Consider the following 21,285-nt stretch of genomic DNA (forward strand, 5'->3'; position numbering starts at 1 on the left):
AAAGCTCTTTTATAAAAAATAAAAAAATATATAAAAACAGAGCTTAAAGGGAAGTTGTTCTTTGTCAAACATAAAACCTAAATATGCCGGCAATAATAATAATAATAACTTGATGCAGGTGTAGCATATTATTTAGCTTAATGGGAAAACCAAGGAAACCCTTCTTTCGGGTATGTATTGTTATTCTCATGTGCTATTCTATTTTGATTCTTTAAAAACAATTGAAAAGTCTTTATATTCGATAACAAAGTAACTGTAAATCACACCAAATATTGTTTGCAAATGGTTGGAGTATCTAATGTTAAGTAGCAAACTTTGAAAGACTGTGGTTAGCGCAATTAAAGATTCAATTACATGGAAGTAAACTATTAGAATGGAAAAGCACAATTTCGAGTGAGCTCTATTCATGCTGATTGTTTCCTCTTTTAACGTCAGTTGCACCCTATTGGCTCTTTATCACGGATGAGAGATCGATGGGTTATTACCATAACAACGAAAATATAGGAGTAACTGCTGGAGAGACGTATAACTTCACATGTGAAGCAGACTGGGCAAGGCCTCCTGTAGTACTGGAATGGCGTATACCAGATGATATAACCGTAGTTATTCAGGATCATTTTGATGTTGTACGAGACAACGGTTATGTCTCTCGCACAGTTGCTACAATCATGCCATCTATGAATGATCAAGGAAAGATTCTGCGCTGTACGGCATCACATCCACAACTACAAAATAACCTTCAACGCTCAGTTCACCTGAATGTTCAAGGTGAGTAAACGTGCTTAAGTAGAGGGCACAATCTCGTTATTGTTTCGTGGTGTCGATGTCATTAAAGCTGAGTCCATGTCTTGTACTTGTAGATCGTTATGAACTGCTCTACTCAGATCTGGGGCATAATCTCAATGAATATTTATGAATTGTTTTTCAGAAGATTCATGTTTTCTATGCAAGTATGTTTGTTCTATTAATTTGTACAAAATGTACACAAAAAGATATCTCGTTCCTTTAAACGTAATCTAGCGTTTGTATATTTGTGTATATTATTTTTGTTTTCTTACTCTCTTTCATTAGGTTTTACCGTCTAGTATGTTACTTTTTCAAACTGGAGATTACAAGGAACGTGAATCGGTGTCAGCTTTCATTTATGTTCAAGAAGGTTCATCAACTTTAATCACTTGTAAAAGTATTGGATCATTGCCAGCGGTTGAACTATCATGGAGTCTTCTTGATGACACCAATAGTATTCTCGGCAACTCAAACCTTTCAAAGTATCGCAATGCTTTAGATGGAAGTTTGTTTGACACCGAAAGTACCATCGCAATAGATCCAGAGAGAAAGCACCATGGAAAGTTCTTACAATGCAATGCATTTTTTGACGAAGTCCATATTGATCGGATGTTAGCCAAATTGATCGTGTACGGTAAGTGTTGATTATTCAATATATCGGGAGTCGATCTTCCTTCAAATATGATTGATGGAAAATGCGTTGCAATTTTGGCCTTACACACCGAAAGTTTCAATCATTACTACAATTTCAAACGAGATTACCATTTTACTCATTATAATATATCCAATCATAACGAAATCATCATCGTATTTATTAATTTGTACATGTCACATGGGACTTGGAAAGGAAAAGCGAATGTCTATCAATACGACACTGGGTTGTCACCTCGCTGCATATATGTATACATTACTTATAAAAGATTATATATTATACCCAAGGAAAACGTGACTCTTTAACGTTTTACACATAATTATACATTTCATTTATATGTAAAGGCCCATCAGATAGTGTTAACATGACCATACCAGACAATCTACACGACGGTATAGAAACCAACGTAAGCTGCAAAGCAGCCAATGGATACCCTGCTCCGCTCATCCATTGGTACATCGGATCAAGAAATGTGACTCATGATTCGTCTATCAAAACTTCAGTGAATATGGATGATCGGTATAATACGGACAGCACTCTTACCATCATGCCAACGAGGATTGATCATGGGAAACTTCTTCGCTGTCAGGCAGTTCAACTTACAACCCCCTCAATGCGGTCGATGAATAATAGCATGGTGCTGAACATATCATGTGAGTATCCATTATCATGTAAACTTTTGGTAAGGACATTTTAATAGAAATTGGTCTGTCCATGCGTTTATTAACTATTCTAAAGACTCCTCGATTGCTCTCTTTTCCTTAAAATTCGAGAGCTGGTGGTTTCCCATCTGAAAACAAAATGCATATAGATAGCGAGCAGTCAACATGCATTGAGTTTCAATAAGTCCAATAACCTTAATTTACCTCCCCATTACGTTCCCATCCTTATATCTCATCCTATTTTCTATCACCTCTTTTCGAAACTGATTTTCAATATTTTTCTTCCATCTAGATGACCCAGTTGTGTTTGTTTCTTCTCGACGGCTTACATTGAATGAAGCACGTACTGCGTTCATGTTGAAATGTACCTCAGACGCCAATCCTCCTGCTTTTATCTTCCAATGGCTATGTAACGGCACACTATTTTCTAACGGCACCCGTCACATATCACTCTCCGAGGCTATACTCGAAGGTGAAACGCTGACCACTAGCGAGGTGGCCCTTCGAAATCCTATGTCAGAAGATCCCTGTGATTTCAAATGCATTGCTTTTTCAAGCTGTGGTTCCGGAAGTGCAGTATTTAACTCCACGTTTTATCGTAAGTAGAACTGGGTTTTCCCTTCTATATTTAGGTCCATTTCTATCTCGCTATGCGATTCTTTGTTATCATCATTTAAATTGAAACTTTCTCCACAAGTGGAGCAGGGTGTATAAACTCTTAAGCTATGGAATTTTTAAGGTCTACGGCACTAGACTGAAATTGATCCTAATGAAGCCAGAGACTTGAGGAATTACGCTAACATCAATTTGTTTATGCTATTTTGATGGTATGTGAAACCGTTCAGAAATTCCTGTACGTACCTCTTATTTCCCCTTATATTTGAATAGGCTACCATGTTATTTGTTTATGATAATGCAAAAATGAATTAATGAACTTGGAATGCTTCCTCTCAGATAACAATTGGGAGACATAACCCTTCCCCCCCCCCCTTCCCTCCCATTTAAAAAGGGGAGTGGTAAAAGCGATCAAAGAAAAGTAAGAAAATGGATAGAAATTGACGTGGTGTTATTTCCAACCAAGTCCTGTGGTCTTAATTAGAATGAACTACCTAACAAGTTTCATTTTCTTACACTCTACAATCTAATTAGAATGTAATACCACTGTAACTTTGAACTAATTTAGTGACTATATCAACATAAAATCTTCATGTAATAAACATCTTATAACATCGATACTTCTAGTTTGAACATAATTTGTTTGAATACAAGACAATATAAGAAGCCATATCTTCCCATTTCAACCATCATACATTTACCCCGATAAAATGATGGTGCTGTTTACGACGCTTTTCCAGTACCCTTTGGGGTCAGGCAAGGGTCTCCGCTCGGTCCTCTGTAAATTACTCTACACATTTTCATTCCTATATCCGAAATAAAATCCCTGAAAATCATGCCTATGCCATGCATGGAAGACACATATTTATTTGTACTTCAGGCCTGATGTACTACCTCAAAAGCGAGGCAATTAAACAATAGAAGCATGTGTTGCTTATACATGTGGATGAACGCTTTAAAAAAAATCATGATAAATGACAACAAAACTGAATTGTTGCTTATTGGTACCTATAAACAAGTTTCCGAACTAAGTGTCTGTGCTTTATATATATATATATATATATATATATATATATATATATATATATTATTATTAATATTGTTATTATATCATGTTAAATCCACCTTTCTACGTCTACGTACCGTTACTCCAGATCCACCTTCTCGGTTCTTCATCGACCCAAACCAGACGACATCTTCAACTCTCTTCGTTACCTGGCAACAAGGATACGATGGCGGGTTGAAACAAACTTTTACTCTGGAATACTGTCCCAACGACACGCAGGTAGATAAAGAGGGGTGTGGTGTTGTCACAAATGTCACAGGAACATCCTACAGATTCATTGGACTGAACTCATTCACATGGTACAGGATAAGTCTCTGGGCAGTGAACATCGCGGGGAATAGTAGCGCAGTGCATATGGTAGCTTCAACGACTCGTAAGTTTCTAAATAACGAGAAATTCTAAAATGTTTTCCGTTCGAACTTTAATCATCCACAAAAGTGTCCTTTTTTCCTGTTACCTGAACGCTTTTTTCGTGGTTCTTTTCATTTCGAACACTACCTTTTCTGCATTCTAAATTGCTAATGTATAAAGAAAGTGCTTTTAATTTGCTAATTAACCTACATTATACTTCTTTCTCGAAACCGTAAACAAAAAGAAGTATTGGTAACCATTCTACAAGCTCATCTACAGAGAATGTGTCAACTGTTTACAACAAAAAGTAGACATATTGTTTAATACTTTCTCTTATAACGGTCGTAATCATTTACAGACCTACATATTTAGTTATAAATGTAAATTTATGTTAATTTTGCATGATAATGGTTGTGGTCGGATAAGGAAGAATACATTAAAGTTTATTGCAGTATTGCACAACTGTAATTCTCACCATCATCCAGTTCAATCTATACTGTATACTTTATACTCTGAGTGTAAAGATTAAATAAATCATTAAATACAGACAACTTTCCACTTGATGATAGAAACTTGTCTGAGTTATTTATAAACCATTTCTTTCAGTTCAATTACAAATCCTACAAACAGCGACCCTCAGATTAAAAACCACATATCAAATGTCATTAATTAAAAGCTGTTTCTTGTTTCTCTTTTATACTTCCTTGTTTGGGCTTTATACAGCATTGCAACCCGAGAGCTATGGTAAGGATAAAAGCTTCATCAATGAGAAAGATCCCTTTTGTTTTCTTGTTTGATTGGTTGGTTGGCTGTGAGAGGAAACTGTTTTCGTCCCATTTGTACAAACTTTTTTTTTTTTTTTTTTTTTTTTTACATAGAGGTCCTCTTGCTATACACAACATATTGTCTGCACAAGACGTCTTTCTTAATTCCAGTAAAAGGAATATGTTTCATTTTCCATTTTGAATCAGTCAACAGAAAAGCACAATTCTATTCTCTCCCATGAAATCATTTAAATGAATAGCTAGCTCTGACATGTTTAATGAAAGTTTGACTAAGCAGAAATACAAAGAGGGATGTTCAAACGGAGCGAGCAGAATAATGTTTCCCTTATATTTAGCTATAACCCTTGTTTGTTTACTAATTTAAAGACTGTGTATCAAAACATCCAATTGAACAACTCTTACAAAATACATAACACATTACAGTATGATGCATATTTTATTATCCCATACTCTGTCTCTATCTAACACAAATTAGTAATACCATAGCAATGTCCCTCTGTTTGTTGTGGGTGCTTTTGGTGCTTTTTTGACATATAGGCATAACGAGCAGCTGGGATGAACAGAAACATATCTTAACATTGTCAGAGGCAAACCAATCCCACGAAGAAATCTGCTTCATCACACTGAGGACTTACCACGGGCCAGACTGTGCCTCTGTGAATAGATCAAAGTGCGTTGAACCGGGCACAGAGGTCAGCGTTGACCCGGATGATGACACAGTTTTGGTGACCTTTGGAAGGGGACTATGCAGTACACCAGCTGATATAACAGGTAAAGCTGTTATCCTTTTTTGTATAATTAATCATAATAAAAGGAGACTATTTTGAACGTTTTCACATGTTTGTGTGCGCGTGTGTGTTGTGTGGACGAGTTTCTGGATGTGTGTATGTGTGGATTGGATGTACATGTTTGTGTGGGTGGATCCATATATGGGTAGGTTCACATGTGCTTTAAGATTCACATATTACATGCACATGGGTATAGATGAATTCCTATGTCTTGGGTTCGTGTCAATATTTATTTGTTCGGGATAATAAGCATGCATGTGTGCAGGTGTGGATGGATATACATGGGGGTGTGTGTGGATTAATATGTGTGTGTGGGGGTGGGGTAGTAGTAATAGATAACTCTGTCAAACACAACACATCCTCCTACATGGTTTCGTATAACGTTATTTTAAACACAAATGATATAGAGATGTGAAAGAAACATCCATAAATAAACCATGAATATAACTAAATTTGCCATTAAACCAATCTCCTACAATTTTTTTTAGAAAACCAATAACCACAACATTATAGTCATGGTATTGTGTCGTCCTAGACTCACCAGTTGAGAAGCAGCCATCAACTAAACTTAAACTTCCTTACATGATAATCGCAATTGGAGTGATTGTCTCAGCTGGCTTCATCTTGCTGATTTCACTGGGTTTGATGTACTTCTATGGAGTGTTATGCTGTATGAAACGAAAGAAGGGTATGTCGTAAAGCAGCTGACTCCCTTCGTTCACCTCCAAATTAAAAAAAATACATTCCCCATTCCCTTTTAAAAGTTTTGTCTTGAAGTTTCAGTCTTCAAATTCTTGTTACGTTTCCTTTTTATTTCGCCACCTCTTGATTTTTATTTTTGTTTTATGTTGTGTTTCTTTTCTTCTTCTCTCTTTCTTTTTATTTATGTGTATTTTGATTACTTTTTCTGCCCTTAGATAGCATTCATATCCCCACTGAGATTTTTATTTTTTATTTCTTGTTTAAATACATTTGGTTTATAAAGCTTTTTATTTCGTTTGTATTAATTTACCTTCCTTATTTGTATAACTATTTCTATTTCCCGCTGCTCATAAATTGTGCACTCCTGTTTATCATAAATAATCCTTACACTTTCACATTTTCTTACCAACTATGTTTACCCATAAAATCTCACCCTTTCTATCCTGATCTCTCGTACATTGTTGTTGTAGTCGCTGTAGCATTCATGATGGCAAATAACAGTGTTAATACTGAGACAGAAATTGAGGTATAAGAAAATATGGGAAAAAACACATTTCAAATTAGTATAGTTCCAAGCAGGACAAGAATACAGTCATAAAGATCAACATAGGATAAAGGAGAGGCTAACTGCTAGTCGGAGGAATATGAATTAGGATACTTTAAGTTTGATTTTTATTCACATAAATTTATTGTTTACAATGTTTTTAATTTAAACGGATCGATTCATTGATCTGTAATCATGGATATTGTTTTCAATATAAAATTAATCAAATTTTCTAATGGCAGTCAACTTTTAAAAGGTATCTATGCTAAAATATGTGCTTGCATTAACATGACTCTTCTTTACATTTAATTTTATTCTGTGCACTCCAAGCAGACAATGGAAAACACAATCAGCCAGTAGGTCAAATGGTAGGTCTATTATTTTGCATTACTTACTGATATGATATTAAAAAATAGTGTTAAGGGAAATAAAAATAGCATTACTTAATCAATCGTAGTTTCATTGCGAAATACATGCATATCGGTTAATCTTCAACTGCGTCTTGTGGAAACAACTTATCTACACACATTCAGCATTCTTAACAGAAATCAAAACATTTTAATGACCCAGTTTAATCATAATTAAACCCCATGAATTTAATTGTCAAGTTAAAAGGTAATTTATTTCTTTGTTTTCAATTGAAATGTAACCAAAATTGAAAATCAGTTACTGAGCTGCTTTTAACAACTCTGAATTTTAGAATGCACGGGAACTCGTTTTGAAAAAAATAAAAATGAAATGAAATAAGGAATATCTACTGCTTGGTCACTTTGCTCCTACACATAAATGTACAGTTATTCAAAAGTTGATTACCAATCTCAGGTTCGGTTGATGAAATCTTGTTTGTATTTTGAACAGAAAACCTTATAAAGGTCGGGACAAAATGTTTATGTTCGCCCCTGGCGCCATATTTCCTTTTAATACACGCCGCTGTGTTTTGGTTTAATGCTTTGCCTCTTTGAATTACAAGCTACTGATATACTCAATTTTTTTTTAAAGGCTCAGGTACCGTTCAAAGGAATTTAAGTGCAAACCATTGATACATAGGCCTACTCTGAATAAAGGAATTATATATTTTGATATTTTGAAATTCACTTTACGTATTTTGCTTGAAAATATTATTGTAGGCGGACCAGGGAGAATATGCTGAAATAGCACCAGTACCTCCACCTCACGCCTCCAAATCAACTACAAGCGACTACATGGACTTGAAACCTATTCCTCGCACCAACAATGACACAACTACAAGCAACTACATGGACTTGAAGCCTGTTCCTCGCACCAACAATGACACAACTACAAGCGACTACATGGACTTGAAGCCTGTTCCTCGCACCGACAATGACACAACTACAAGCTACTACATGGACTTGAAGCCGATTTCTCTCACCGACAATGACACAACTACAAGCTACTATATGGACATGAAGCCGATTTCTCCCACCGGCAATGACGAATACATCAATCCTAGTGCTACTCGAAAGTGTCCTGAGGCTATCGATGTAAATAGGGACTTGACCGATGAAAGTGCGCTGCAAAACGACCCAGACAATCAAGATTGTAAGTCCTAGTTCTACTCGAACGTGTTCTGGGGCGGTAAATGTGAATACAGACGAAAAGGCGTCTAAAAACGAATCCGATGATCCTCAATATACCAATACCCTTCCCACAGCACTAGAAGCTAAGGCTAAAACAACCACTACATAATTATACTAACATGTATCCCATACCGCCTATGTCGTCTTCGTAACATATTTCATTCACGATAAATAAGAGTAACACACAGGGTGTGGTGGACGATTTGGCGAACTAACTATAGTTGCCCAAGACCCATAGTAATGACACCATGCACTGTAATTTGGTTATAGACTGTAGCAGGCAAGGTTCAATCTGCGATTTAATAAAAGGATAAACAATAATAAGTCAACTTGCATAAACAGACATGAAAATAACATATCATGTATCAAATCCTAATAACTATCTGTTATCATAACAAAGGAAAACAAACAATGCTTTCTTCACTGACTACGGTAAATACATGCAACAATTAATGACGCACCGACGGTGACTTTGTCATTCTTCAAGGTCATATCATTATACTACTACGTACATGTACATTTAGACGCACTACCGTGCACGACAATTACGTAACTTACATACACGTGTACAAACTTTCACTTGAACGACTCATTCATGTCATATTTCATCATCTCAAATTAGTGTCATAAACATCATATTTCATTAAGCTATCTAGCTGTAAAGACAATATAACTCATAAACTTCAAGATAACATATTCATTTCTACTTACATCATTGGGCTTGTATCACAAAATTAAACGAAAACTTAGGCAACTCTGGGAGGCAACTATCCCATGACGTGGAAAATCAGTAACACACAAAATCCAGTACGCCCTCAAGCGACTTAATCCATACACTTTCTACAAAGCGACGCCTGTGACATCACAAGAATCGGCTTAAAGCAAAAACGTCATCCTGTACTCCACATTCCGGCCCTCTTAAATGAGAAGCCTTTCTGAACATTTAACAATACTTTGTTCATTTGAAACATTTCAAAATTAAGTCTATCCACAATTGCTACTCGCAATAAATCATTGTTCCTTTAAATTCTTCAACTTCTTATACTGTTCAAGTGACCTTTTTTTTCTTCACACCTTTAAATAACTAATCACCTTTAACCTATTTAATGATCTTGACCATTAATATCTGAAGAGTTTCTTTTCAGCAAACTAAGTAATTTCAAAAGCTTTGACATTTTGCATAAAATGCCCCAAGTGTATATCAAATGCACTACATAAAGCAAATATCCTTCTCAACATCACCATGACAACCCTATCAGAACTCCCAACATTCCTTGTCAGAATTTAGAATCATTTTGGTAAACATCGACGACTCCAAAGATAACTGTAAGCAACCACGCTGCTTCCTCACTATAATTCCCGACACCAGGAATGACACTAAAAATGTTTTAATCCAAAACTAAATCCTCTTACTGACTCAGACGATGGGAGATCTGAGAGTGATGTGTCAAGTTAAACATACAACCAACAACTAGACTGTACCGTAAACACACATTTTATGTTTGTAAGTAACTTTCTACTCGAGCTTCACATGAAGAGCTGAACTCTTGACCTTTCCTATTTTAATACCCTTTGTATTTGTAACACTGTACTAAAAGGCAAACTACATGTATAATACATGTGCCTTGACATGAGGAATGATAAATTTCCCATTATGCTTAATTCCTGAAAATCAGTCATACTTTCAAATAAAATTTGCATATATTGCATTAATCAACATGACAACTAGTAGAACCTTTCTACACATAACTCACATTTTCTGTGTCAGAATATGGAATATTCTTTTACCACTTTACCACTATACTAACAAGAAAATGATATGCAAACCAATTCTGAAATAAATTTTATCTTAAACCAGAATGTTAAATGAAGCAATACATTTACATAATTGTATATACAGTAATCTGATAATCACTGAAGCTACAACTGCACATTTACTGCAACTTAAATGCTGCTAAATGCCATGTTTACATTTTACACTGGAAAATAACAAATCGTGTCAAAATTTGCAAATTACTCCATAACTTCAGGTGTAATACACTAATGTTCATTAGTTCATGAGTCTTTGAATAGCAAACAGTCATTTTTCTATAAATGTATCAGTTTATGTCCTCTTCTTGTAAGCCGTTCAGTTTCTCAATTCTCAGTTATCAGTCACTGTTGAGTTGCTATGGTGACTAAATCTGAATCGTCGGAGAGTTCCAGATCACTAGACGATTCATATCTCAACAAAAAATTATATCCTCGCGTTGAATACGAATTGTCACATTTTGACACTTTCACGTAAAATAAATGTTGGCGACATCATGACATCACATTTCATGATAATAACATTTCTGCTCTAATTGGATCCTTCTGATTTCCAATCAAAAATCACTGACAAACGATCTTCATATGATCATATCTCTGCGACGACATCCTCTGAGACACAAAAATTTTCCTCGATCACAAAATTTATATATCTCAAATTTCTCCTTCTTATCATATGATTAAACATCACACGATCCATGAATTCCAAATGAGGGCAATTAACAATCTCCTTCCAAAATCAGGCACAATTTCGAGATAGGACGAACAATTACGCTATTCTTCGTCTTGATGTTTGCACTACGGGTGAAGCCTTTCTTGTCTGGGAAAGTTTGAAGTACTCTTCCCAGCAGCCACGAATTCCGCGGAGTGTTTGCATCGGCAACCAGCACCAAGTCACCAATCTGAAGATTGCGATGCGATGGTACCCATCTTTCTCTTCTTTGCAACTGCGGTAAGTACTCTCTAGACCAGCGCCTCCAGAATACGTCGGCGAGATACTGTATTTGACGCCACCTCCTTCTCGAGTATACATCTGATCTGTCCTTCACTGTTGGTGGCAGTTGCGGCTTCCTGTTCAGCAGAAGTAGGTGATTGGGAGTCAAGGCCTCAAGATCATTGACATCATCTGATACACTTGTTAGAGGCCTGTTGTTGACGATGCTCTCAATTTCGCAGAAGAGAGTTGTCAGACTTTCACCTGAGAGCACCTGTTGCTTAGTTACTGCCAGTATGAGCTTTCTCACAGTCCCAATCTGCCTTTCCCAGACTCCTCCAAAATGGGAAGCAGTGGGTGGGTTGAATGTCCATTTGATGCCTTTCTGGAGCAGGTCTGCGCTGATTTGAGCTTTGTTCCATCCATCTATTTCTCTCTTTAGCTCTCTCTCTGCTCCCACAAGATTAGTGCCATTATCTGAGAGCATCTCCTTGATATTGCCCCTGCGAGCGATGAAACGACGAATGGCACTGATACAAGAGTCCGTATCCAAAGAATGAGCGACTTCCAAATGAATGGCGCGTGTGGTAAGACATGTAAACATGACTCCATATCTCTTCTCCATGCTGCGACCCCTTTTAACCTCAAAGGGGCCGAAATAGTCAATGCCAACCTTGGAAAATGGAGGCTCGTCAGGTAACAGTCTATTCTCAGGCAGGTCAGCCATCTTCTGACTCATCATCTTCCCTCTTTGCCGCCTGCACATGACACATCTGCTAATCATGCTCCTGATAGCTGCTCCTGCTCCAAGCATCCAATACTTCTCACGGAGCACAGAAAGGACATAATTTCTTCCACTATGCCCTGCCTTTACATGAACATCTCTCAAGATCAGATCTGACACGTGACTTCCCTTGGGTAAGACGACTGGGTGTTTGGCTTCTAATGGTAGAGCTGATCTCTCTAATCTTCCTCCAACTCTAACAAGACCCTCGTCTATCTTAGGGTCCAGCTTGTAGAGTTGACTTGTCTTTGTCACTTTACCATCTGAATCGGTCAATGATTCAATCTCCTTCTGGAAGAAACATTTTTGCACGTAATGCAAAATTCTCTTCTCTGCTTTCTGCATGTCGTCGTAACTGATCCTTTTGAAGTCCCTCAGCTCTTGCTCTGTCTGGGTTTTTCCTTTGAGTTTCAACCACTGCATGAACTTCAATAGCCAGCTCACTCCCCTCCTCAGCTTATACCAGGAGGAATATGTGTTGATAAGCCTTTCCAATGACTTCTCCTCTGACTGAGTTGTGAATGCACTGGCATTTTCTGTAGGTGGTTTGATTTCTGGATCACTTGGTGGCACTTGCAGATCAGCTGGAGCGATAGGCCATTCCATCTCATCAGCACATAGGAAGGATGGTCCCTTGAGCCATCTGCCATTGAGCTTGTCTGGCGTTAGACCTCTTGATACATCATCAGCTGGATTCTTTTCTGTGTTGACATATCTCCACTGCCTGGGCTCCGAGGCATCACGGATGGTAGATATCCTGTTAGCCACAAATGTCCGAAAGCGCTTGTTGTCACTGCGGATGTAATGGAGGACTATTGTGCTATCTGTCCAAAAGACAGACTCATTCAAGGGAAAGTCCAGCTCCTTTCTGATCTTTCTATCCATTGTGACTGCAAGTGCTGCCGCCATGAGCTCTAAGCGAGGTATTGTCATCTTCTTCAGAGGTGCTAATTTTGCTTTAGCCAGAATTATGTTGCAATGGACTTGTCCTCCTTCACTGGTCATGCGCAGGTAAGACACTACACCGTACGCCGACTCAGATGCATCACAGAAATGATGCAGTTGGTACTCGTTCACATCATCAAAGGGTCTGAAACACCTGCTCACTCTGAAGTTGCTCATTAAGGGAAGCCATTCTTTCCATTTTAGCCACCTGGAATGGTGTTCATCTGGGACTGGGTCATCAAATCCAAGCTTCAGAGCAGTTAGATCCTGGAGGATTCTCTTGGCAACCAAGACGAATGGACTGGCATATCCATAGGGGTCATATATTGATGCTATCTCACTCAGAATTCCCCTCCTCGTTACTGGTTTGCCCTTGGGGGTGATCTTATAGGTGATGCAGTCCAGTTCTACATCCCATGTTACTCCAAGTGCCCTTTCTGCTGGTAAGGCATCCCGATTCAAATCGAGTCCCACAATGTTTTTAGCTCGATCTTCCAAAGGCACAGACTTGATCACAGCTGGGCTGTTGCTTATCCACTTGGTCACTTCGAATCCACCCCTCTTGAGCAGCGTCATGAGTTCAGCTACAAGCTTGATTGCATCATCTTCTGTTTTGCATGAAACGAGACAGTCATCTACATAGAAGTTACGACCGACAGCATCCACTGCTTCTGGAGAATATTCGGTCTTGAATTCTTCAGCTGTATGTCTAAGGGCAAAACTACAAACACTTGGGCTCCATGTCCCACCGAATAGGTGAACACACATCCTGTAAGCCTTAGGATGTTGGATAAGATCTCCTTCTGGCCACCACAGGAAGCGAAGAAAGTCTCTCTGCTCTGGTGGGACTCTAACTTGGTGAAACATTGCCCTTATGTCTCCCATAATGGCTATAGGTTCTTGGCGAAATCTGAGCAAAACACCAAGAAGGTTGTTCGTCAAGTCTGGACCTTGAAGTACCGCAACGTTCAAAGAAGTTCCATTGTACTTGGAAGCACAATCGAAGACAATTCTTGTCTTTTCTGGTTTATTTGGATTGAATACCGGGTGATGCGGTAAGTACCAGACTCCTTCATCCTTCCCAAGATCCTGGTCCTTAACCTCTTCAGCATACCCTTCATCCAACAAAGACCTCATTCCTTCACTGTACTTAGCATGTAGACAATCATCCTTTACCAGTCTTCTCTTCAGTGACTCTAGTCTGGTTAGTGCAACTTGGATGTTATTTGGCAGATCTTCAGGCCTCTTCCGAAATGGAATGGGAAGTTGATAGTGATCACCATCTCTGCAAACTCCTTCCTGCCAGGTCTTCAAGGCTTTCTGATCATTGATGGACATGCTCCTTTCATTATCATGAAGGTATTCTGTCCCTTCTAGCTTCCAAAATTTGTGAACTTGTTCTTCCAGGAGCATGTTACCATCATCAGAGATGAAGCTAGACGAGGCTTGAAAACTCTGTAAACTACTTCCATTTCCAAGTGGACCATTTAACGTCCATCCAAGTATTGTCTTGACAGCATAAACTTCACCAGGTTTACCTGCTTTGATTTCAAGTGGCATCAGGGCTTCAGGCACATCTTGTCCAATCAGTATGGTTACTTGGTTCTTCCCCGTGACTGGAAGATCAATGCCACAAAGATGTTGATATTTCGAAATATCTTCCTCCCTGGCCATTTTTGCAGTACTGATGTTAAGGCTCGGACGAGTTAGAAATTCAGCCTCTATCTTCTTGTCTGCTGTGGAACCTTTAACCCTCAACTTGACAGCTTCACATTCCATTGCTCTTTTAGGGCTTTCCAGTGTTGAGACCTGAATGACTTTCTTTTTCCCCTTTGTCTGGAGCACATCTATTAATTCTTGCAGACAGAATGAGTTCGTAGATCCAGGGTCCAGCAAAGCTAAGGTCTCAATGCTTTCTCCACCATCTGCAGCACTGACAGTAACCGGAATTATAGGAAGGGCTACTCTGCAACCTCCGGCCCTCGTGGCATTGGAACTAGCATGAGATGCTACATCATAGTCAGTTTGAGTTGATGAGTCATTCGATTCCCTTCTTGTTCTCCAAGGTGTAGGATTTCCTGAAGATGGTCTCATCCTCCTCCCGGTATGGAGGAACTTGGTATGCCTTTGATTGCACCCCTTGACTGAGCAGGTCCTATTAAGGATGCACTTTGAGGATACATGACCAGGTAACAAGCAATTGAAACAAAGCCTGTTCTTGAAGGCAAAATCAAAGCGTTCATCAGGCTCCATGGCTTTAAATTCCTGGCAACCGAAAAGGTCATGACTGTCCTGACACATGATGCAGTTCTTGGTCGATGAATTCACAGAGGTAGTAAACATGCTTGCCTGACCTCTACCTGACACAGTTCTTTCCTTTACACTCCTTGTACTTCCTAGATTCTTTGGTCCACCTATAAGTAAGGCTCCAAATACAGGATCATTGAGTTCATCAGCTGCGCCGGTGATGAATTCAACTGCATGCTGGATGTTAGGCTGTCTGCCACTATCCCTGATGGTCTTTACGAAACGCAACCACCGGCTCTTCAGATGGAATGGCAAACGTTCAATGACCTTCACCAGCTCACTTCTGCTGCTCATCTCGTGAAGCATCCCAAGGGCCATCAAAGTTTCAGCACAGGTCTTTAGCTGATCGGCGAAATCCCTCAGATGTTTAGGATTGCTCTGAATAACTGGACCTTCCGTGACCTTCCTAATCCAGGCGTCACTGATCTTATGGTCACTTCCAAAGCGATCCATCAGAAGCGTTCTGGCATGAAAGTACCCATCATCTTGATGCATCATGAGACAACATTGGATTATGTCTTTGGCAGCTCCAGTACAAAGATGATACAACTTGAGCAGCTTGGCGTTATTGTCCAATGACGAATTTCCAATGACACTATCAAATGATCGTATGAACTCAAAGAAATTCAACGGGTTACCATCAAAAGACATAATGTTGGTACTTGAAATTGTGATGGCTTCCAACAGCTGTTGATGTTGTCTCTGTCCTTGCTGTAGATGATGTAAGATGTCAGAGTCCATCTTTCCAGTTATCTTATCATCTTGACTGGTCAGTATCTGGTTTTCACTTGCTGGCTTCATTCTAGCAGGAGTTGATGAACCTTGTTGTGAAGGTTCAGACTTGGAAGGCTCAGTCTTCTGTTCTATGGACCGAGTACCTCTATATACGGTTTCCTCCGCTTCAGCGATCTTTAATCTAGTCTTCAGAAGAAGCTCAGCTTTCCGTTGTTTAAGCTTCATTTCTTCTATCTCAAGTTCTTGTTGGTCTTTAAGAGCTGCTACTTCTGCGGCTAAGGCAGCTCTCTTAGCCTTCGCCCGTATCCTCCAACTCGCCGAGGTGGTGCTACTCCCCCTTTGGCTAGCTGAGTCCTCAGGTCTAATACTGTCCGACTTGTGGTCCTTGAAGGTAACCTCTGGATCTGTGCTCATATCAATGCCGGTTACGCTCATGATGGAGGATATGACAGTCACACAAGTTGATATTGAACTGTTGTGGTGGACGATTTGGCGAACTAACTATAGTTGCCCAAGACCCATAGTAATGACACCATGCACTGTAATTTGGTTATAGACTGTAGCAGGCAAGGTTCAATCTGCGATTTAATAAAAGGATAAACAATAATAAGTCAACTTGCATAAACAGACATGAAAATAACATATCATGTATCAAATCCTAATAACTATCTGTTATCATAACAAAGGAAAACAAACAATGCTTTCTTCACTGACTACGGTAAATACATGCAACAATTAATGACGCACCGACGGTGACTTTGTCATTCTTCAAGGTCATATCATTATACTACTACGTACATGTACATTTAGACGCACTACCGTGCACGACAATTACGTAACTTACATACACGTGTACAAACTTTCACTTGAACGACTCATTCATGTCATATTTCATCATCTCAAATTAGTGTCATAAACATCATATTTCATTAAGCTATCTAGCTGTAAAGACAATATAACTCATAAACTTCAAGATAACATATTCATTTCTACTTACATCATTGGGCTTGTATCACAAAATTAAACGAAAACTTAGGCAACTCTGGGAGGCAACTATCCCATGACGTGGAAAATCAGTAACACACAAAATCCAGTACGCCCTCAAGCGACTTAATCCATACACTTTCTACAAAGCGACGCCTGTGACATCACAAGAATCGGCTTAAAGCAAAAACGTCATCCTGTACTCCACACAGGGTAAATCAAAAGTTGAAGTGCTAACACATGAACATAGCCTAATCGGAAATGGTACAAAGATCCCAATTAATTAGCAATAAAGAGTCCTTTCTCAGAAGAAAAGGAGGCGTACACCGTCAATAGCTTTCGTGGATCAAAGTTGATGAAGGTTTGTATATATATATGGGTTTATTTTCGCTGTGTTAAAGGAAAAATATATTCTTTAATAATTTTTGTATGTAAAAATATCTAAATATAAAGGAAAAACTAGAATTAGAAAATATCTGATGCCCAAAACTGTACGAATAGGTTAATACATTGTTTATTATTCATGTGATTTTCTTTAAAATACTATTGTCATGATTGTATCGAATTTTATCATACCTCTAAATCTACTGAGTTAATGAGTGTACGAGTAAATTGCACCCCATACTTAAGTAGTAATATTAAATTAATATTAAGAGAATGCTGCATGTGTTTTTAGATTGATATTTGTTATGTATAATCATAATTCACTCGAAAGGTATAGATCGTTTTTTATTCGGTTCCATCATCACATTGTAAACACTTTCACATTCAATTTTAGAACAAACTACTAAAGCATGTAGACATAATGTGAAAAGGCGGACCGCTAACATAACACCATGATCTATTGCAAACGTTGCACAAGTGATTCGTTTTTATTGAAACAGTTTTACGTAAATGTATTAAACCGGTATTTCCATGTTAACTTATGTATGTATACTTATCACGTAATTAAACATCTTAATATTTTGTTTGCTGGTTTATAACGCACAATAAATATTAACTGATTCTAAAGAATATGCTGTAAATATGGAATTATACCTACTATCGTATGTTCTTAGGATTTCTTGCACCGCTGTTGTTATTATAATTTCAATTAGGTTTAAAATCTGTCACATTTACATGAATTTAAAAATCGGACTTTAGTAAATGTATGTATATATAATGACGATATTTAATTGAACATTCATATTTCAAAAATTGTCGAAGGATAAGCTGTCGAATATTTAATCTTAAAGCAACTACTATATAAATGTAGCAAATACATGTATGATATCCCAACCTACTGTTTTGCAAAGGTTTAGAATGCACGGTGTATCGATTATAATGCTATATCTAAACTTGTATGGCACGACTTGCTTTTCATTACAACTACTTGCTTCCAAAGTAGATTTAATCTCCTACTCTGGCCTGTAAGTCTAAAAAGATGACGAACACTATATTTGCATGAGTCACACTTTAAAAACAATTAGCTGTTAACTATTAAATGTTTGCATAGAGTGTGTTGTTTGAAAAATACAATATCTCGGTCATGTTGTGCACAATCACAATTTGTAAAACATTGAATTATACATGTTAACTTGTAGTTTAACAATGGCCCCTTTCAATCCATTTGTATGCACATTATCTGTACATGTAACCTGTAGCTTAAAGATGTACAATCAAATTTAATTTTAAAAAAATCATCTGCATAACAGTAGTCTTTGATAGTATGAAATTTGGTTTAAATAATGCGGGTTTTGTAACATATATATGTCAAGTTAATGATAATAACTATAATGGCAGATATTATAATTCACATATAAGCTCATATACATGTATGTAAATCCATATAATTACCACACCATTGCACTGTTTCACTCTGAATGAGATCAGCATTTGTAATATAGACTGCAATAATAATTGACTTTAGACGAATACAAATAATATGAATGTAGCAAACAAGTCCTGCATTGTAAATCCTGGGAGACTTTAGGGTCATGTATACATTTAATTGCATTTGTATCTGAGAATATCGAATCCTTAACTAATCAAATCATTGTTGCATACTTGTATACAACAAAATGTAATTAATATTGCTTTTGTAGTATTTCAACTTTACTCTATCACATGAGGATATCCGTTTAGTGGACACTCATTTTCTATGATCAGTTATTATTATTATTTGTATAATCTGTCTCTATTTTTATTCATTAAAGGTCTATTCCCCCAAAAAAAGATTCATCGATGAATCAATTTGTTTAAAGCAATCGTTTTATCCTTGCATTGCACTGAGTGCACTGCGTGACAGACATGTTGGAAATATACTCCTTGTTATGTATTTCAATAAAAGCTGCACAGATAAAACAATGGTGAGGTTTTAAAAGTGTATATTTACTTGTAACACTATACTATGACAGGTTCTTACAATGCATTTCAATAAAAGCTGCACAGATAAAACAATGATGAAGTTTTTAAAAGTGTATATTTACTTGTTACACTATACTATGACAGGTTCTTACAATGCATTTCAATAAAAACTGCACAGATAAAACAATGATAAGGTTTTAAAAGTGTATATTTACTTGTTACACTATACTATGACAGGTTCTTACAATGCATTTCAATAAAAACTGCACAGATAAAACAATGATAAGGTTTTAAAAGTGTATATTTACTTGTTACACTATACTATGACAGGTTCTTACAATGCATTTTAAAACGATGAGCCTTAACAGGTTAATGATTAAGCTGCCGCGTGTATTATTGTATCTGCTTTCAAAGGGCTTGAGGCATTTAATCTTCCTTAAATTCTTCGCTGTCATAGCAAGCTTCATATGCAGAGCCGTTGGCCCTAGTATCAGCAGGCTCTAAAATGTTTTCTGAAATGGAGGATTTGAAATGAATTATTATTTCTCCAAGGGTTAATGGCATGACAAAATAACACACAAACACATTTTTTAAAAGAAATTATAAAAGATACAAAATAAGGAATGGTATGGTATGGTATGGTATATTTTATTTATTCACGGTTAAAAACATAATACAATTGTGCCCGCATTCAGCAAAAGCTGTTTTTCAGCAGGGCCGTGATTACATATAACAGAAAATAAAACAATGAAAATACAATTTACAAACAAATATGCAAGTTATAATAAGTGAACATATTTACAGAAATTTAAGTACAAAATAGAATCATAGTAATAAAGTGAGGGGGAAAAAAAATATCTACGAGATGGAAGAAGTGAGCAAATATCTTGAATTTTACTAATCTCAATGTTGTAAGATTTAAAAACATTTATAATTCTAATACCGTTGGGTAGGGTATTAAAAAGTTTTGATGCATGATATAATGGACTATGTTGAATAAAATTTGTGTGAGGTCTTGAAAGGGGGATTTGTGAATTTGCGTAACGGAACCTATAGCTTAAATTAGTATTAAATTGGATCAATGACGATAAAACAGGTGGACCAAGATTATGTAACAACTTAAATATAGTAACTAAAGCCTGTTTGACCCAGTATTCGTTTAGCATGTCAATTTCAAGGGTTTTATAAAAAAATTCAGTGTGATATCTACTATTCACTCCAAGTACAGATCTCAAACATCTATTTTGTAGAGTTTGAAGATGTTTTAACAGAGTTTCTCTACCGTTCATCCAAATCGTGCTGCAATAAGCGAAATGAGGCTGAATTAAGGTTTTGTACAGTATTAATGCTACCTTTTCATCTTTGAATTGTCTCATTCGCTTTAGAGCAAAATACGTCTTTAAAACCTTTTTCTTTACATGGTCTATTTGTGGGTTCCATGAGGAATTGCAATCAAGCAAAATCCCAAGATATTTGCATTCCATTACTCTAAGTAATTTTTTGTTATTCAGACGAATATCAATATTACAGAAACGACTCAAATTTGACTTTGAGCCGGTTAACATGACCTGACATTTGTCAACGTTAAGCAACAATTCATTATCTGAAAACCATTTCGTAGCTGATTTAAAATCATCATTGATTACTTTCTCTAATATCTTTGGGTCTTTTGATGCAAAATACATGCAAGTGTCATCCGCATACAGAGAAAGGGAACATTAAGTTGATTGATTTATATAAATCATTCAGAGTGATAATAAACATCAATGGCCCAAGGATACTTCCTTGGGGCACTCCGCTTGTTACTTTCCTGCTCTGTGACATGCTACCGTCTACCAAAGTGCATTGTTCTCTATCATGGAAATAATCCTGAAACCAGCATATTGAATTTT

The 21,285-nt window shown here is 37.2% G+C and overlaps 1 protein-coding gene and 1 long non-coding RNA gene across 2 annotated transcripts; both read right to left on the reverse strand.

Moving 5' to 3' along the window:
* Window positions 1–8,808: 8,808 nt before the first annotated feature.
* LOC580084 lies at window positions 8,809–9,667 on the reverse strand. The gene is made up of 2 exons (XR_004062623.1): window positions 9,261–9,667; window positions 8,809–8,841 (listed from the first exon to the last, which is right to left on the reverse strand). It is a non-coding gene; the product is annotated as an uncharacterized LOC580084 (long non-coding RNA).
* A 1,410-nt stretch (window positions 9,668–11,077) lies between these two features.
* LOC105440886 lies at window positions 11,078–17,221 on the reverse strand. Its single transcript, XM_030978546.1, has 2 exons — window positions 17,061–17,221; window positions 11,078–16,641 (listed from the first exon to the last, which is right to left on the reverse strand). The coding sequence occupies exon 2, from the start codon at window positions 16,496–16,498 to the stop codon at window positions 11,078–11,080; it is 5,421 nt and encodes a 1,806-aa protein (XP_030834406.1). The 5' UTR covers window positions 16,499–16,641; window positions 17,061–17,221.
* Between the last annotated feature and the right edge of the window lie 4,064 nt (window positions 17,222–21,285).

This window comes from Strongylocentrotus purpuratus, unplaced genomic scaffold, assembly GCF_000002235.5.
Source record: "Strongylocentrotus purpuratus isolate Spur 01 unplaced genomic scaffold, Spur_5.0 spur5_scaffold_1, whole genome shotgun sequence".
In the NCBI taxonomy this organism is placed as follows: Eukaryota; Metazoa; Echinodermata; class Echinoidea; order Camarodonta; family Strongylocentrotidae; genus Strongylocentrotus; species Strongylocentrotus purpuratus.

Excerpts from the sequence above, each read along its gene's own strand:
- LOC105440886 (XM_030978546.1), bottom strand. The coding sequence starts at position 16,498 with ATGAGCGTAACCGGCATTGATATGAGCACAGATCCAGAGGTTACCTTC.